The following is an 18,281-nucleotide window of genomic DNA, read 5'->3' on the forward strand; positions in this document are numbered from 1 at the left end:
CCACATCCCAGGGGAAGGTTTTGTGGGACCTTGGCCCTGGCGGGACTATGCCTAGGTGAAAGACATGGGATCTCAGGAACTTGACAGCTTATTTATTATTGCTATGTTCTTACACCGAGTAGAAGTTTTATTGTTGTTTTTATTATATTCAGTAGAAATAATAGTATCATAAAGAAGAAAAGGAGTTTCCAGGAACAGAAAACTGGCTTCAGAGATTTGCAAATCAGAGCAATTTTATGCTTACAGCTTTTAAACGCTTTTCGTGTTAAATTTCAAGGCAGACAGTAACTGTTAAAATAACTCGGTTCATTAAGAGAGTGATGTTAAGATTTAAACACTTCACAGAATCGCAAACATTTACTGATGTCAGGCACCGCGTTTTCCAGGGGAGGCACGTGGATTCACCCAGTATCTGGTCATGAATAAATAATTGCTGACCTGTAACTATAATCTAGGAGTCTTTCCTTCCAGCCCAGTGATCTTTCTCCAACTTATCAGCAATATTTTGGCTATCATTAACAGCAAGGTACAGAAGAAACAGCATACACTCAAAAGAAAGCAGCAAAACGAGACGCACATTCTGTACAATACACAAAATAACAGAATTAGCAATTTGAGAAAGAAATGAATAAAAAATAAAAAATAAAAGGCTGGTGTCTTGATTAGGGCTTGTTTCAGGTAATTTGCTTTGGCCATGGTGGAGTAACGTCTCTGATTTTCCATGTACTTCCTAAGATCTCTTTTGAAATCCTTTAACCTTTCCTCTTCGCACACAGGTCCACATCCTGACGCTGTTACTAGGCTGTAGAGCCCATTGGTGTAGTGGCCACCCCTTCTCTCCAACATCAGGCCTTCCATCAAGTCCATTAGCTCCTTCGCTTGGCCATCCCGATCACTCCCTGTAGCACAGTTGTTAAAGGCACACACTCGCCCCCCACATGCTGCCACCAGCTTGCGGAGGGCTGTGTTATCTGTGTCCTGGATGTAATCCGTCAAGGAGTCTCCCTCGAGGTCTTCTTTGTGGGTGAAGAGGACAATTGTGTGACTCATGGCATCTTCTCCAAAGATCTCCTTCATCCTCTGCACAGCCTGCTGGTCCTGGGCGGTGAATCGGCCCAGCTGGGTCACCAGGAGCAGCACATGGGGTCCTGGTGCCGAGAGTAAGTAGCATCTCTGCACCTCTTTGCACAGGGAATCGGAGTGGTCCTCCCCAGAAAACATATCCGGTGTGTCGATAATGACCATCTCTCTCTTTCCCCAGCTTCCCTGACTTTCACTGCAAGTCTTAGTGAACGGCTGGGCAGTCAGCTGCGACCCAAATGCTTGCTTCCCAAGGATGCTGTTCCCGGTGGCACTTTTGCCCGTTCCTGTTTTGCCCACCAGAATGATTCTCAGCTCTGATCCTCTGGCACGTTGGTTCTTCATATATGGTCCTGTGAGAGCGAGTTTGCTACGTTATGACTACTGGTTACACCAATGGAATACTTTTAACAATAAGAGATATTCCCACATTATGAGCAAAGGTAGTCTCCCAATACATTGGATTTATAAAATAGAGGCTAACTCCATTATCAAATCAAATCAAGCCAACAGTGATTTTTAAAACATCTCTGTTTCTCAGGGCACCTGGGTGGTTCAGTTGTTTGAGTGGCCGGCTCTTGATTTTGGCTCAGGTCATGATCTCAGGGTCCTTAAAATGAGCCCCGTGTAGGGTTCTGTGCTCAGCGGGGAGTCTGCTCAAGGATTCTGTCTCTCCCTCTCCCTCTGCCCCTCACCCCGCTCACTTTCCCATGCTCATTCTCTCTCTCTCTCTGAAATCAATAAATAAATGTTTAAAAAAAAACTCAGTTTCTCTAGGACTGCAGGATGCTGCCATGTTGGATCATAGAAAAACATACTTGGGGGACGATGTGGATTTAGAAACATATCTAGTCATGCAAGGCTTGCCTGATTCACCCAGTTCTGGCTGTGTACAAGACAAATTTTCTGAAGATCAGAGATGTGTAGTAGCCACGACTGTGGGTTCGATCTCCAGGTGGCTTAAGTAACTTGACTCTGTTCTAAGGCCAGAGATGGCTCTTCTGACCTCGCTGGGCTGGGCTGTGGTCTTGACCACCAGTGAAAAGCCTGGACTGGGGAAATACTGGAATAAGCAAAGTAAAATTATTCTCTCTGAGGAACTATCTGATAGCTTATACTTTGCTTAGAGAAGGTTGCATGATTTTTATATAAAATTGGCACAGAAATTGGTAAAATAATCACACACACAAGAAGTCACTTACCAGAGTGACCGCATTCGTGTCGGTCCATTGTTGTTCCTGAGGCACAGAGAAACCAGAGACCAATTATATATATAATGTATATATATTCCCGAGCCAGACTGGGAGTTAACAGTCATTAACCCTTAAGGGATTTTGAAATAACTCTCTCATGGCTTCCGTGGCCCCTGCTTTTCTTTCCTATCCAGCTCTGCAATTTCAGGGAATATAGATATATTATAGATATCATATATTTAGATAATTGTTTTAGTTCTGCATCAGGAAAGACCCTTGTATTCCTACAGCACTGTCACACCCACGCCTCATTTGTTTACACATAGCTGATGGGGGAGAGAATTATCCTGTCTTACAGGGACATAGTCATTTGCCCAGAGTCACCCAGTGAGTCAGTGAGTGGAGAAGAAGTAGGTTTCGTTTGTCCGCCCCTCCTCCTCCTGGTCTCCATGCCCACCTCTTCTCTGTGTCCTTCTTCCTTCCTCCTGTGGCCCCCCAGCCCCTCTCTTGCTCTCCCTGGCCTCACCCATTCCTTCTCTCGCCTTCCTTTCTTGTTGGCCTTCCCTGATGCGAGGTTCAGTCTTCTCTTTCCTTCTCTCCTGCTTTCCCCACCTTGCTCCCTCCTCTCCCGTGCTCTTGCCTCTCTCCAAACCTCGTCCTTCATTTGAAATTCTTGTGAGAGACTCAGTGAATTAAGTACACTATCCTTGAAGCCTGAAATACATTTCATTCAATCCATCAATTACTTGAATTTTCCTCAATCCTCAACAGCCAGCTTGAAGAAGCCTTGGGACCCATTCCCTTTCCCTGTGCAGTGAGAAACATCCGTTCATTTTCATCAGATGGTTTTTCTCTCTTGCTTAAGTCTGGCAGCGTATACCAAAGCGACAAGGCACAGAAGACTCACGAACACATGTGAATGCCCACATTCTTCCCAGTTAGCACTCTTTATTGGCTTCGTGCTAAGGAAGCTCTGTTTGCCAGTAACGTGTAAACGAAAACTGTACAAAGTTTACGGTCTTGTAAACCGGCTGTACTTCAGCCAAAGGCAGCCACTCTAAATCGCTTCCCTTAAAACAGGGAAAATTTGTTCTAAAAAAGATTTTTTTTTCCCCAAGCATAGCCTGGGAATTAGAAATCAACACTGTGGAACTTTTCATGAATGTGGGCTTACCTGATTGACTGTCCAAAGAAACCCAGATGACTCCCATTCAAACCTGAGACTTGCCAGCTCAGCTCAAAGAGAAAGAGAAAATAAAACAAAAGCCCAGCCTGTCTTCTTCCTCTCCTTAATGTCTGCAGAGCTTCCCTGCTGCAAAAGAGCCCCTCCGTATGCCTGTGTTAAAATGGGAAGATTTAATCAGTAGTTACTTGCTATCGTGTGGACCCCGTTTTCTTGCCAGTAGTGAAAAAGCAGTGTTGGAATGATTTCAGCTGGACAGGGGAGGAAGGCAGGCACGTCAGGGTAGCTGGTAGATTTGATCTCTTCCTGCCCCGGGCTGTGTCGTGCGGGTCACAAGTTTGCCCAAATGCAAAGCCCGCCCAGGAGTTAAGCCTCATTCTCACTGGTGGCAGTGACTGTTCTAAAGGCAAGTATCATTGCGGGGGGTGGGGGGCAAGTGCATGGGTCTGGGGGTTGGGGGGACACCTCTAGCGGGGCGCTGTGCAGAGGGAAAAGGTATGTAGAAAGGGGAACCTGTGAGAAGCCCATTTCTTGAGTCAGACTGGGAGTTAACAGTTACTGGGAGTTAACTGGGAGTTAACTTGAAAGGATTTTGAAATAACTCCCGATGGCTCCCATAGTCCCCCTGCTTTTCTTTCCTAACCAGCTCTGTCATTTCAGGGAACACACCTCTGGGGAGTAATGATCTAGTAGTGTCTACAGTAATAATCGGGAGTGTCCACTTTCCGGAAGAACAACCCAAAGAGTTAAAGTCGAAATCGTTCAAATGCTCTTTCTGCTTATTTATGTGACAGTCAGCACAACAGGGAGAGAGAAAATATGGAGTTTATGTTGCCTTCATCCCAGATTCCTAGTGACCACATGTGGCTTTCTCTCCCAACCCACTGATGAGGAATAATCCACTGAGCTCTGAGCTCACTCTAAGGGAGGCTGGGAAATGCAGGGGAGCCACGGGACTTGGGTGAACATCACTACCTTGCTACAAACTATTATTTGTATTGAATTATTGCATTATTCACAATAGCCGAGTTATGGAAACAATCTCTGTTTGTCAATGGATGAATGGATAAAGAAGATGTGATAGGTGTATACAATGGAAAATTGTTCAGACACGAGAAAGAAGGAAATCCTGCCATTTGCAACAACATGGATAAACCTCAGGTCATTATGCCAAGTTAAGAAAAATCGGACAGCGAAAGACAAATACCGTATAATCTCACTTATACGTGCAACCTAATACGAAGTGGAACCTAACAAGAAATGGAACTCATAGAAACAGGGAGTTATAACGGTGATTACCAGGGGCTAAGGATTGGGGGAGATGGGGAGTTGCTGGCCAAAAGGTAAAAGCCTTCAATTATAAGCTGACTAAGTTCTGGGGATCTAACCCACAGCATGGCAACTAACTGTAGGTATAATTAAAGTTGTTGAGACAGCAGATCTGACGCATCCTCACCACACATATAAAGAAGTGCACTGAGAGGGTGTGACATGAACTAGCAAAGGCTGGGGTAGTGTGTAGAACAATCCACACCTGAGGTTTGTTGCTGACTTCCAACGTTTCATGGAAGAGATAAGTGCAAACCAAAGCAAAGGACAGACACAACACAACAGACAAACTTTGATAAACAAACAAAATACCAAATTGGATCTTTTGGAAGAGGTTAGATTTAGTGACTTGTCCATTGAAAAGTGTGGAGAACTGTTAGCTTAACAAAGCATAAGACCTGCCACCAAGGAATTCGATAAAATTGACACCCATAGTTGTAAAAAGGGCCAATCTCACAGTATAATCATAAGAATTAATAACTAAAGTTTTAAATTAAAAGTTTTTAAAGACCTTTTAAGTCCTACAAGAGTGTCGTCACGCACCGAAATAAAGTTCTCAGACATCAATCTGAACGGCCCTGCAGGGCTGCCTTTGCAAGGGAGAGCAGGGGCAGCTAAATTCTGCACATAGCTTTTACTTTATTTTTTTATCAGAAAAGCAAGGACAGAGGCATGGGAAAGGAGTACCAAGGGATGGCAACTATCTCGAAGGCCTAAGGCAGGCTTGCATCCTCCCCTAGGCGCCCACACACACGGAGGCAAGTCATGGGATAAGGGAGGAGGGGGACGTTTGGGCTAGCAATCCCCAGGTGCGGAAGGGGGACTGAGGGTCACATTCTTTCATGGCTCCTAACCTATGCCCTGCCCCTGGGGATCGTGGGATCCTGCTCCTACCGGGCCATTGCGTTCAATAGCCCGAGAACAGGAGCGCGGCTGACTTTTCAGCTGCTTCCACAATCGCTCCTTAGGGTTTACAGTACATTTTCTGAGAATAACTCCACACAAAAGACATCAACAGGAGCATTCCACTAAATGATTCGATTCCCAGCAGTGTCACATCACCGAGAGCCATATCCTGCCAAGTGAGGGAGCGCAGAGACGTCCATTTTGAATTTTATTCCATCGCTTTGTTTATAGTCTCAGAGGATGGATCACCATCATCCCCTTCTGGAGCATCAAGTACCATGATGTGAAGACAGTTCCCAGTTCCTTGGAATGGGACACGGGCAAGCCTGAGGCATGGGTCCTTCCACTCTCTCCTTCACCAGTTCACCCCCACACCATCTCAACCCCTCTGAACAGCCACTGTGGCCGCTCTTCAAACTCCCTACTCTCTCAGGGATTAAAGCTGACCAATACTCCCTTTAAATTCCTGACTTGACTTCACTGTGAGGAACTAGTAATCCAAACAACCAGGAGAAGAGTGCTGTCCCCTTGGTGAAGGAGTGGAGAAGCCATCTTGGATGTTCCAGCCCCAGCACGTGCAACATGGAGAAGAACTAGGCACACACAGCTGACAACCAGGAAGCCACAGCCATGTGGCTCTCATCTAGCTGTGTCCCAGCTACCTGCAGCCATTTCAGCCACCGCAACTAAAGCCCCGGTCTGCCATGTAGGACAAACAAGTCATACTCTCCTTCTCTGTCTGAATTCCTAGCACATGACATCATGAACGTCATAAATTGTTTTATGCCACTGAGTGTGGAGTGGTTTGCTGTACAGCAGGAGAAAGTTGGGTCACCCGAATAGATTCCTAGAAGTAGCACTGCTAGACTCTTGGTACACGTATTTGTAATTTTGATAGATACTACTGGATTGCCCACAGTAAAATGTTCATCAAATTACTTACACCAACATTGTATTAGTTTCCGCATATCCTTCCTCATGATTGTATCTGCCGATCTGATCACTGAAAAACTGTATCTTAGTGATTTTCATGCATTACTCCACATGAGTGTGGGTGAATATCTTTCATATGTATAGGAACCGTCTTTTTCTTTATTGACATCTGTCTTATATATTTGTTGCCCACGCTAATCATTTTGATCTTGGTTTGTTAGAGTTCTTTCTGGGGCCCCAAATGATCATTTTTCCTCTTCTTCTTGGCTTTTTTCTTTTAAACTTCCAATTATGGTTCACTTTTATCGTGGCTAGTATCTAGAAGAATGTCAAATGATCACAGTGACAGGAGGCCTCCTTATGCTGTTCCTAACTTTTGTGGCAATACTTCAGTGATTCTCATTGAGCAAGATGCTTCGAGGTTCAGATGGAAAATTCTACTATGCTAAAAACATAACCGATTATGAGCTGTTGAATTTTAACAACTTACCTTTCAATAGCAAAAGGGATTATCAGATTATGTGGCCTCATAGCTTTATAATCCATCAAGTTATACCAAAGTATTTCCTGATATTGATCCTTCTTTGCCTAGCAGTTAAGGTATTGCTGGATTCTATTTGTTAATTGCTACATTAGGATTTTGCATTGCTTCATAGTGATCTTATCCATCTCTAGAAGAGAGTAGCTCCTCTCTCTCTGATTGCCCCATTGCCCGGGTTCCAGCTGTATCTGGTTTCAGGCTCCCCTCTTCCCTCCAAACGTAATAGCCATGTTGTTTCTCTGAACAGAGAATTCCGCTCCAGAGGAATTCTGATTCTATCTTTGAAGAAAACAAGATTTTTTACCATCACCACCCTTCCACCATCACGACATCCTTTCTTAGGCAAGCCTGACACTGAACAGAAACTTCAGCGTGGTGAGTGTTCTTAAGGAGAGTGTAGAGTGCGCTGGGGGATAAGCTACACTGATGGGAGGGAGGTAATCGGGAAAAACTTCTTAGAAGTAACATCGTATGAGCTGAAGTTGAAGAGTGAGTAGAAGCTGGAGGGATTGAAGGAAAAAGAAACAGCGTATTTTGAGGCAAGTCAAAGCGTGGAGCTCTCTTGGGTATTCATTCCAAGGAAGCCAGGATGTCTAGAACCCAGAGGCAGGAAGTCTGATTGTGTGGAAATGAGGCGGGAGTTTGGAGATAGACCATCCGTATGGAGACTTGTCATCGAGTTTGGATCCTGAAAGTTCTCTTACGAAAAGTGGAAAATCGCGGCAGGATTGCCTTGGGGTCATGTCACAGTCAGATGTACGGTGGGCTGTGTGAAGAATGGATTCGAAAGCCCTGTCCCTCATTGTGCTTGACATGATCTGCTTTTGGGTAACCTCACTGGAGTCCTGCATCACGTCCTCTGCCTCCCTCCCCCTCCCCCCGCCTTAGTGCACAGAAACAGAACAGGTGCGGTTAAAGCTAGCTGGAGAGGAGCCCTGGCCGTGACCTCGGAGGTGAGCACTCTGAGTCTTGACCCCCATCTATCTCCTGACACCTTCCTCTGTGCTCCGGACCCTGCCTGCCTTCATTTCCTCACCAACATTTCTGTATAAAAGCTTTTCATGTTTACTTCTTGTTCTTGCGGAGTTCAACTGTATCTTGAAAAGAACCTGCTTACTGGGTGTTTTTGCCAAGACTGAAAAATAACTTTGTGGTTTAGTGCAAGAAAACCACAAGCTCCTGAGGCAAGCTCTGTCCTCCGAGGGAGCAGAGACCCATCTCACCTGGTGTGATCACAAGTGACTGAAACTCCTCTGTCCAAACACCTGTCTGCAGCCCACCACCCTAGAGCTATCGTTCCTCTCCAAGGAGGAAAGAATTTACCCGGGATAGTGGGTAGGTAAACAAAACAACACCCAGGGAAGAGACTGAGAAGGTCAAAGGCATTCAAGCAGAGCTGAAGATTCACATGCTCAGATAGCAGCCAGAAGATGCGTTTGGTGTAGTCTGTGGCCCAGAGCCCTCAGAAGGGCAGCGTCTTAGAAGGCATGAGCTCTGCAGGTCTAACTCGTGACCAGATCCCCAGTCTGATTGTTACCCACCGAAATGGTAGACATTGGTCTATTTGGTCTATTTCTAACTTGCCCTCTCCCTCCTTGCCCCCAAACACCACCCCCACCCCCACCAATATTTTTAGCTGCCCAGAGTTCATCAGCAACCACGTGTAGCCAAAACACATCCTCCAGTGATCTGTGGTCCTTGAGCTACAGCGATAGGGTCTACAGTGATGATGGTTTCTTGAGCAACAGACACATGCTAAATCTGAACGGCATAATCTTGACTTTGTACACGCAGATTAAACTAAAGAAGTGAAACCAGGACAAGAGGGAACTTCCTTCTATCTACATAAACTCCCCCTTTTCTGTCCCTTCTCTCCTCTCTCTTACTCCCCAAATCCTGTATCCTCCACTCTTGTCTGTGCCTCTCTGTCCCACCTCACTGCATTTCTCTCTTTCTTGCACAATGTCCCTTTGGCAGTGTTGGTCCCAATACCAGGAGGGGCCTATGCCGGGGAATCTAAAGTATCCCGCCCTGCTAGAACACTGTTCCCCTCAGTCCTGGCTTGCAGTCCTGAACAGATTCCAGAACTGATGGGTCCTGATGCTCACAAACAGCTGACAGAAGCTTGGGCTCTTCTGGAAAGGCCACTCTAGACTCTGCCCAAGCTGCTTCTCAGATACAGCCACAACCAAAATACAACCACCCCCCCCCACACACACACACACAGCCCCCTTGCCCATTGCCAACCTCTACTTTTAGGTGTTATCCTTTCTGAGTTGAGCACCTCTGTGGAGGAACTTGCTTCAGAAGGTAATTTGATCTGGAGACTAAGCAATGATTTCCTCCCCAAGAGTCAGAGGAAGTTTCAGGATTCAGGCAGACCGTTCGGCTAGGGTGGTGGGAGGTGGTTGCAGGGTCCCCATTTCCTCTGAGCGTGACTCACTGGGCATGAGACATTTTCACACGATGACAGGAATTGGAATTTCTAACAAGAGATCTGTACAGATGTTAACAAAGGGGAGTGTATGAACTCCCAGATCTGTGTTCTACTGCATGAACACAATGGGACTTTTTTCTAGCCTTCCTCTACAATCAGCTCTGCCCCTTCCCATCGATACATTAGGGCCTACCTTCTCTGAGTGGCGCCATGGTCCCGATTGTGATCACGTAGTGACGAGAGGACTCTTCCTCAGCACAGAGGTGCTGGTTTTCCCGCATGGCACTTTCCCATTGTCACCTAGGCGTATGTGCCTTGCGTTGATACACAAGCAGAGTGGAAAGAACACGGGTTTGAGGAACAGGAGGTGCAGGTTATAGGCATTAGGCTGCATGTGTTTTGTGGCGGTGGGCCGGACTCACAGAGGCTCTGAGGCTCCCTTCATGCGTTTTATGGTTAAAATGAGGGCTGTGGCATTGATCGAAGGCCTTTTCCTACGACGGCATTAGAGTCGTCTGCTACTTCGGGCTTACCCAGTGGGCATGACTCAGCCCACCAAGCCCCTTCAGGGCTGACCAGATTCGCAGGGAGCCCGGTGGCACGTGCCTGTGACTAGTGATCCCTAATGGGATACCATAGGTAGTGACCAGGTCAGGGGAGGGACAGTGACAAAACTGGGAGGTTTGGAAGAACGCGTCCTGTCAGGGCAACACCGGTGAAAGCCCACTGGCCCGCTGGTCCTGGGGTTTTGACTTCTAGGGTCATCGGAGAAGTGTTGAGTGGGAGACATTTAAGGGTAAATTAAGTCAGCTCTATCCACCTCTTGGCACAAGACAGTCAAGGAGGCGGGGTGTGCACAGAATAGTTCCTAGTATTCTCAGACCCTTTCTCAGCTCACCACAAGCAGACGGTGCCCTTCAGAGCCCTGAGTTCTGCCCTACTCCCCAGCCTCAGTGGCGGGGGCACGGCCGGCGGGAGAGCATGCACAGTGGGGAAAAGCCCAGGCTCATGGCTGGGTCTGCGCAATGTCCCCAAAACGTGGGGTCTCCTCTTTGCAACGTAACGTCGTGTCTTTACACATGTTCTCCATCACTCACTCACCCAAGTGTGTAGCCCTTTATTAGATATCGCCAAAGTTCAGAAATCACAGAAGGAAACCCAGTGAATCGCAGCAGTGGGACTTAGTACAAGTCTATGGTGCACGCACCAAGAAGACAGATTGCAAACCAGGAGCAGTCACACCGAACGCGGACCGAGGGTGTGTGGTTCTAAAGCCCCTGGTACTGGGAGACCGCAGAGCTGGGTGTTCTTCCCTGTGGCGGCTTCTAATACGAGAGTTTTCTGAAATGGTAGGGACTTGGCAACTCGTTCCCTGGTACTATTCTGGGCGAGAGTTTTAGGTTTTGCTTGTGATTTCCAGAAGCAGAAGCAAGAACTGACCCACGTCAAGTAGTCTTGCAAAATCAGCCAAATGAAGCTCTGTTTGTGTGGCTGGTTTGTTTGGTTTCTCCCAGAGAATGGCCAAGCAGGTCTTGTGTGTTCTACTTAAACAAGATGATGGGGTTTTTCTTCTTGTGCATCTCCAGGAAGTCTGTGGTATACACTCGATGTCGGCCCATTTCCCAGAAACGTTTCGAATGATGAGAACGTTTGCTGGTTGCTGTAAATTCACCCGTTTGTGCCTCAACACTCCTGGTGTCTTCTCACCGTCCCTTCCTCCCTCACCTCCTCCACAGTTGGTCTTCCCTGTCCCATAACGTCGTGCTCGCCTCACAGGACAGAGCTGGAACGTTGGACCCATGACCCCAACCCCGTATGGGGGTTGGCGCTGGGAACAGGTTAGAGGGGTGGGCAGGGACCAGGAGGGATGGCCCCGCAGAGACCGCTCTGAACCCCCTGGCTGGGCTGGCGAGGGTGAAGCAGGAGCGTTTTCCCCTCAGTCTCAAACCCACACCAGGGCCTCATGCAGAAGAGGCAACGAGCACTTTTGACTCTCTTGTGAGCAAACAAGCGGCCACTCAGTGGGCACAAGTTTTCCTGCCCTTACTCTGCCTTCCAGCCTGAGCCCAAGCTGTGGGCTCCAGTGAAGGGAGCCTGGGGTGTGAGCAAGCACACTGAGCAGGTGAGCCGACGCCAGCCCAAGGGCACCCTCAACCACTCGGTGATAAGCACTGGGGTGACTGCGTCAGCCAAGCTCCTGGGGGATGAGGGCCCGCTGGAAGTGAGGGACATAACCGTGTCCTTGCCGTGTGTTTGTTTCCGTTCCTGTTCCCGCTTCACGGTGTGCAATTGCCCTTTCCGGGTCCCATTGGATCTTCATGAAATGACGCAACGCAAAAGGAGGCAAACATGGAAAATGGGAGCAAAACTGGCAAATGCCACTGGAAGACCAGAAAAGGCAATCCCTAAATGTCAGGCGGTGCTCTCCTGCACAGTTTTCCCCACCCGACGCCTCAGTATTCAACCCTTGGCTCTACACGTCCAGATTACCCGGAGGGGCTGCCACCAGCCTCCCGGCCACTGGGGCGCCCCCCATGCCCGCCCTTGCTGGCTGCGCGCAGACCGGCCCCCTGCCCCACAACCACGTCTCAGGGGGGCCCTAAGCAACTTCCCGTGTGCGAACCAGTGCTTCTCTGCAGTCCTAATTAATAAAACCCCAAATGAGTGATTGTTAAGAGCTGGAAACCGAAGCACCGGAGCAGATTCATAGAGGAGATGCTTTTGAGGATAGAGGGGGGAGGTTTAAAAAGCTGGCTCTCCTGTCCCGCATAAACGGCACGCCTGTAGACCGGAGCCAGAATCATCAACTAGGGAGCAGGCCAAGTCCATTAGCAGTGGTTCCCCTTGCTCTCCTACAGAAACGCTCATGGTGGTACCCAGCAGTACAAGGTCTCTGTTCCAACTCTAGTCTCCTCCCCTTGGGGGGTCCCTCTTGTATTTTTCAACACCTGGGTTAGATTTTCCTTTGTGGTGAAGAAACCCCGAAATACGTGCCCATTTGTCTGTCTCCTGCATTTGCACATCAACAGACAGTAAACTTCTTCCCATCTGTGTAATTGCCAAGCATGTTTGTCTTGATACTTTTAGTCAGTTCCTTCCTCATTTTCGGTAATTATTTTACGCGCTTCTTTCATATTCTTTGCTACCCCGCTCTGAACAGTCCACGTTGGCAATACCCCCCAAATCTAGTCTCTGGAATTGATCATAAGCTTGTAGCTGTTGCCGGTTCAACTCAGAGACCCTGGACTTCCTTCAATAGAGCCTGACTTAAAGGGGCTGCTTTTGGTGACTGCTTTTTTGCACCATTGGTTCATATTGAGTTTGAGCTCCACTAAGAGCTCCAATTTCTTTTCTACTGAAATTTTTCAATGAGAACACCTCCAGTCTGATCTTCAAAAATTTATTTTGGGAAGAACTATCATTTAAGAATTTTCAAAATGATTATCGAGCTTTTTTAAAGATTCTCTTTATTTGTCTTTTTATTTGAGAAGGAGAGAGACAGAGATACCAAGAGAGAGCAAGAGCATGGAGGAGAGGGAGAAGCCGGCTCCCTGCTCAGCAGGGAACCCAGCATGGTACTGGTCCCAGGACCCTGGGATCATGACCGAGCCAAAGGCAGACACTTAACCTACTGAGCCACCGAGGCGCCCCATATCCAACTGGTTTTAGTGCATGGTTCTAGCTTGCCATTTTGTTTCCTGGCCTTAGGATGTCTCAGGGCAAGTATTACTTAGAATAATAGTTCTTCCTCCAGAGAATTAAGAGAACATATGAAAAATAGAAGCTTGAGTTAGTCTTATCATCCCAAGCTGCACAGAAAAAGGGAGATAAATTTGATGTCATTATTTTAAAAATACTCCAATATTTAAGAACAATACTAGGTCCCTTGGGCTCTATCGTAAGATAAGGTGTAACCAGCACTCGGATAAAGAAAGAAAATCCCAGAGGTGCCCGTAATGCTCTCCAGGGTGACCTCTAACTGAACATCTAATAGCATAGATTGATTTTAGCCATTCTTGTACTTTATATAAATGGAATTATGTACTATGCATTCTTTTGTATCTGCTTTCTGTTTTTGTTTTTTGCTTACCATTATGTTTGAGATTTATCCATGTGTAGCAATAAATTGTGTCTTCTCACTGCTATTAGTATTCTATTGTGTGAATATAACTTAATTTATAATACATGTATAATTTATAATTTATGAATGAATATGTAATCTGTATAATTAATCCAACAATGTAGGCTATGTTGTTTTTGCGTTTTCATTTTACAAACATTTTTCAGCTATTTTACCTTATTTTTAAATTGTTTTTATTTAAATTCAATTCCTTAACATATAATGTATTTTTAGTTTCAGAGGTAGAGGTCAGCGATTCATCAGTCCTGTATAATACCAGTGCTCATCACATCACGTGCCCTCCTTAATGTCCATCACCCAGTTACCCCATCCCCCCACCCACCTCCCCTCCAGCAACCTTCAGTTTGTTTCCTATGATTAAGAGTCTCTTATAGCTTGTCTCACTCTCTGATTTCGTCTTGTTTTATTTTTTCCTCTCTTCCCCTATGATCCTCTGTCTTGTTTCTTAAATTGCACATGTGAGTAAGATCATATGATAATTGTATTTCTCTGCTTGATTATTTCACTTAGCATAATACCCTCTAGTTCCATCAATGTCATTGCAAATGACAATATTTCATTTTTTGGTGGCCGATATATGTATATACCACATCTTCTTTAGCCATTGATCTGTGGATCATAGTTTGGCTATTGTGGACACTGCTGCTATGAATATTGGGGTGCAGGTGCCCCTTGGTTTCACTCCATTTGTATCTTTGGGGTAAATACCCAGTAGTGCAATTGCTGGGTCCTAGGGTAGCTCTATTTTTAACTTCTTGAGGAACCTCCATACTGTTTTCCAGAGTAGTTGCACCAGCTTGCACTCCCACCAACAGTGTAAGAGGGTCCCCCTTTCTCTGCATCCTCACCAACATCTGTTGTTTCCTGTCTTGTTAATTTTAGCCATTCTGACTGGTGTGAGGTGGTATTTCATTGTGGTTTTGATTTGTATTTCCCCGATGCCGAGTGATGTTGAGCCCTTTTTCATGTCTGTTGGCCATTTGTTGTCTTCTTTGGAGAAATGTCTGTTCATGTCTTCTGCCCATTTCTTGACTGGATTATTTGTTCTTTGGGTGTTGAGTTTGATAAGATCTTTATAGATTTTGGATACTAGCCCTTTATCTGATAGGTCATTTGCAAATATCTTGTCCCATTCTGTTGGTTGTCTTTTGATTTTGTTGACTGTTTCCTTTGCTGTACAAAAGCTTTTTATCCTGATGAAGTCCCAATAGTTCATTTTTGCTTTGTTTTCCTTGCCTTTGGAGACATGTCTAGCAAGAAGTTGCTGCGGCTGTGGTCAAGGAGTTTACTGCCTGTGTTCTCCTCTAGGATTTTGATGGATTCCTGTCTTACATTTAGGTCTTTCATCCATTTTGAGCCTATTTTCATGCATAGTGTATGAAAATGGCCCAGTTTCATTCTTCTGCATGTGGCTGTCCAATTGTCCCAATATCATTTGTTGAAGAGACTGTCTTCTTTCCTGCTTTGTCTAAGATTAGTTGGCTATAGAGTTGAGGGTCCATTTCTGGGTTTTCTCTTCTGTCCCATTGATCTATGTGTCTGTTTTTGTGCCAATACCATACTGTCTTGATGATGACAGCTTTGTAATAGAGCGTGAAGTCCGGAATTGTGATGCCACCAGCTTTGGTTTTCTTTTTCAACATTCTTTTAGCTATTTGGGGTCTTTTGTGGTTCCATAAATTTTTAGGATTATTTGTTCCAGCTCTGTGAAAAAAGTTCATGGTATTTTGATAGGGATTGCATTTTACTTTATTTTTTTTTCTAAAGATTTTATTTATTTATTTGACAGAGAGAGACACAGCAAGAGAGGGAACACAAGCAGGGGGAGTAGGAGAGGGAGAAGCAGGCTTCCCGCGGAGCAGGGAGCCCGATGCGGGGCTCGATCCCAGGACCCTGGGACCATGACCTGAGCCGAAGGCAGATGCTTAACGACTGAGCCACCCAGGCGCCCCTGCATTTTACTTTATTTTATTTTCCAGCTTTACTGAGGTATAACTTCGACAAATAAAATAAACTGGCAAATAAAAATTATATCTATTTAAGGTACACAACTTGATGATTTGATGTAGGCGGACATTGTGAAATATTCACCCCAATCAAGCTAATTAACCTATCCACCTCCTCACACAGTTACCATGTTTCCTTCTTTCTTTCTTTGTGAGAACACTTACCCCTTGGTGGGCACTAACATTTTTTCCAGTGGTTTGCTCTTCTGAGTGCCACCACTCTAAATACCACAGGCATTCCCTTGCCTGGAAAAGAGGCACAATGTCTGCGGGGTGTGTGCCTCCGGGGAGGATAGCTCAGTACTGACTCTGTGTAATGTTCAGGTTTCCTGGGTACTACAGATTTTTCCAAAGGGGTTCTACCAATTTATATTTTTCACCGAACATCATGCGAGAGTTCTATTTGCTCTATAGCTTCAGAAGTTTCCTTTATACAGAAGGTTTGCACTGTTTTCAAGTCTATTCTTAGGCATCTTACTTTTTGTTATTTTTTAAATCAAACGTTATATCTAATTGGCTCCTGTTTGTTAGTCAATTCTTATGGTTTGTATTTGATTTTGCATTCATCAATTTATTAAGTTCTCTTATTGTATGAGACCTTATTGGTTTATTATTTTTTAAAGATTTATTTAGTTATTTGAGAGAGAGAGAGTGTGTGTGTGTGAGAGAGAGAGAGCAGGGGGAGTCGCAGAGGGAGAGGGAGAGAGAAAATCTCAAGCCAACTCCAGCATGTGCAGGGATCCCGATGTGAGCCTCGATCCCAGGACCCTGAGATCATGACTTGGCTCGATGTCAAGAGTTGGATGCTCAACTGACTGAGCCACCCAAATGCCCCTTGGTTTATTCTCTTGATTTTTCCAGATATGAAATCATAACACTTACAAATAATGATAATTTTATATCCACCTTATGTTTTTTATACATGCAATTTATTTGTCTTTTATGGTCTTCGTGTATATTTCCTCTAAACATTGAAAATAGTGTTAATAGTGAACATTAAACCTCCAAATCTCCATTAAACCTCCAAAATGCTTATCAAAATCTTTTTATAATAGAACACCTTCCCGGAGAAACATTTTGGTTCCAGTTCTTCACAGCAGCTCCAGAGAAAAAAGGTGGGATGAAGCATCAAGTAAGTAAAGGAAGTCCATCAAGGCCAGAGAAGAGGGAAGAAGAGAGAGGCTGGAATCAAATGGGGAGAAAAAGGTGGAAAGTGATCAGATCACCTGATTCACTCAAAGCAGGCACAGCGGAGGAAAAGGTAAATAAATTGGGATGATCACAGCCCATCATGGACCCACTAAGAGAGGGCGATTTAATTTCAAGATCATGCTCCCCCCACCCATTCCTGCCACCACATCGACAGGGCTTTGGTGTAAAAACAGTGAATTAAAGCCAAAAGAACGGCACAGCACAAACTCTATTTAAGAAGGGCTTCTTAGGGAAACCCACAGACAGCAGTGAAATGAGACTAGAGTGCCGGAGGAAACCGAAAACTCTGCACCTACAGCTACAGCAAACAGAAACGCAGCCCGACTCCTAGACAGATGAACACACCACCTCGTGCTATAGCCCTAGTGACCTCACTTCCTAATATCCCGTAGATCGCATCCAGCCTGGCACGTCAGCACACGGCATGCTAAGAAGCAAGAAGTATAGTCTGGACACAGAGCAAACCAGACTCAGATAGGACTCAGAGTTTGGAATTGTCAGACGTGTGTGTGTGTGTGTGTGTGTGTGTATACACGTACATAAAGAGATTTATTATAAAGAATTGGCTACATGATTTATTCTGAGGGATCGGCTCCACTGCCGTGCTGCTGACAAGTCCCAAGGCCCCCAGTGCCAGGGGCGGGAGGCCCAGGGGAGCTGGTGGGGCAGCCCCCATCTGAGGACGGGCGACTCAGGGCCCGGGAAGGGCTGGTGCTTCCGTTCCAGCCCTTGTCCTGAGAGAAAATACTTAAAGGAAGTTGGAATTAAGGAGGGAGGAAGAGACGACAGGCATCTGCCACGATGGTGAAGCCATGGGTTATCTGTAGGAAGCGGGAACTCACACAAAAGGGAGATCCGTGAAAAATCATTCCCCTGGCACAAATTTCCTGGAGCATCTGTTGCTTCTCCCTAAGCCTCTGAGATCTAGTTGTCCTCGTACAGGATCAAAATAATAACAACACCGGTGTTCTTGTTCTTCCCGTTCACACTACCAAAACCGCAGACAAAATGCAAACGGCACGTCTTCTGACTGAGGAGGGCCTGGCCTGCGTGTTCCCATTCACTTCCTGTTCCCCCCACAGCCCACAGCTGCTCTTTCAGGGCAGTTCTGGAGCTGAGCTTTCTCATCCCAGGTTGCTGAAAAATAGAAGCCATGTCCTTTCTCTGTTCCTACGCGGTGGACACTTTCCTCTACCTCCTCCACTCATGGTCCGCAGAAGCCTACGATGTGTCGGCCCCAAAAGGAAAAACAAAGAATTCACAAGAGCACATGGCCCCAGGAGACAGAAAACATCGCCATTCCTCTTGCCCAACAGCTGA

At 46.0% G+C, this 18,281-nt stretch overlaps 2 protein-coding genes across 5 annotated transcripts in view; one reads left to right on the plus strand and one right to left on the minus strand.

Annotated features, from left to right (window-relative positions):
- Positions 1-119: 119 nt before the first annotated feature.
- On the minus strand, positions 120-9,455 carry GIMAP2 (GTPase, IMAP family member 2). Of its 4 annotated transcripts, none has more exons than XM_035029469.1 (3): positions 9,413-9,455; positions 2,283-2,318; positions 120-1,433 (listed from the first exon to the last, which is right to left on the minus strand). In XM_035029469.1, the coding sequence occupies exons 2-3, from the start codon at positions 2,308-2,310 to the stop codon at positions 445-447; spliced, it is 1,017 nt and encodes a 338-aa protein (XP_034885360.1). In that variant the 5' UTR covers positions 2,311-2,318; positions 9,413-9,455; the 3' UTR covers positions 120-444. The 4 variants fall into 4 exon arrangements, 3 of the variants coding, with proteins under 3 accessions (XP_034885360.1, XP_034885359.1, XP_034885358.1); XM_035029468.1 differs by lacking the exon at positions 9,413-9,455 and adding an exon at positions 3,645-3,861; XM_035029467.1 differs by lacking the exon at positions 9,413-9,455 and adding an exon at positions 3,448-3,859.
- A 1,946-nt stretch (positions 9,456-11,401) lies between these two features.
- The window catches only part of GIMAP6 (GTPase, IMAP family member 6), a 13,500-nt gene continuing 6,620 nt past the window's right edge, over positions 11,402-18,281 (plus strand). The window contains exons 1-2 of the mRNA XM_035029466.1: positions 11,402-11,440; positions 11,662-11,823. Of these exons, the coding sequence (XP_034885357.1) occupies positions 11,402-11,440; positions 11,662-11,823 (201 nt within the window). The remainder of the gene's footprint in view (positions 11,441-11,661; positions 11,824-18,281) is intronic.

The sequence above is a fragment of the Mirounga leonina genome, unplaced genomic scaffold, assembly GCF_011800145.1.
Source record: "Mirounga leonina isolate KUSES-001 unplaced genomic scaffold, KU_Mleo_1.0 Mir_240, whole genome shotgun sequence".
Classification (NCBI taxonomy): domain Eukaryota; kingdom Metazoa; phylum Chordata; class Mammalia; order Carnivora; family Phocidae; genus Mirounga; species Mirounga leonina.

Excerpts from the sequence above, each read along its gene's own strand:
- GIMAP2 (XM_035029467.1), bottom strand. The coding sequence starts at position 3,484 with ATGGGAGTCATCTGGGTTTCTTTGGACAGTCAATCAG. Across the intron at positions 2,319-3,447 it reads TTCTTTGGACAGTCAATCAG|GAACAACAATGGACCGACAC; the intron begins GTAAGCCCACAT and ends TCTGTGCCTCAG. Across the intron at positions 1,434-2,282 it reads ACACGAATGCGGTCACTCTG|GACCATATATGAAGAACCAA; the intron begins GTAAGTGACTTC and ends TCGCTCTCACAG.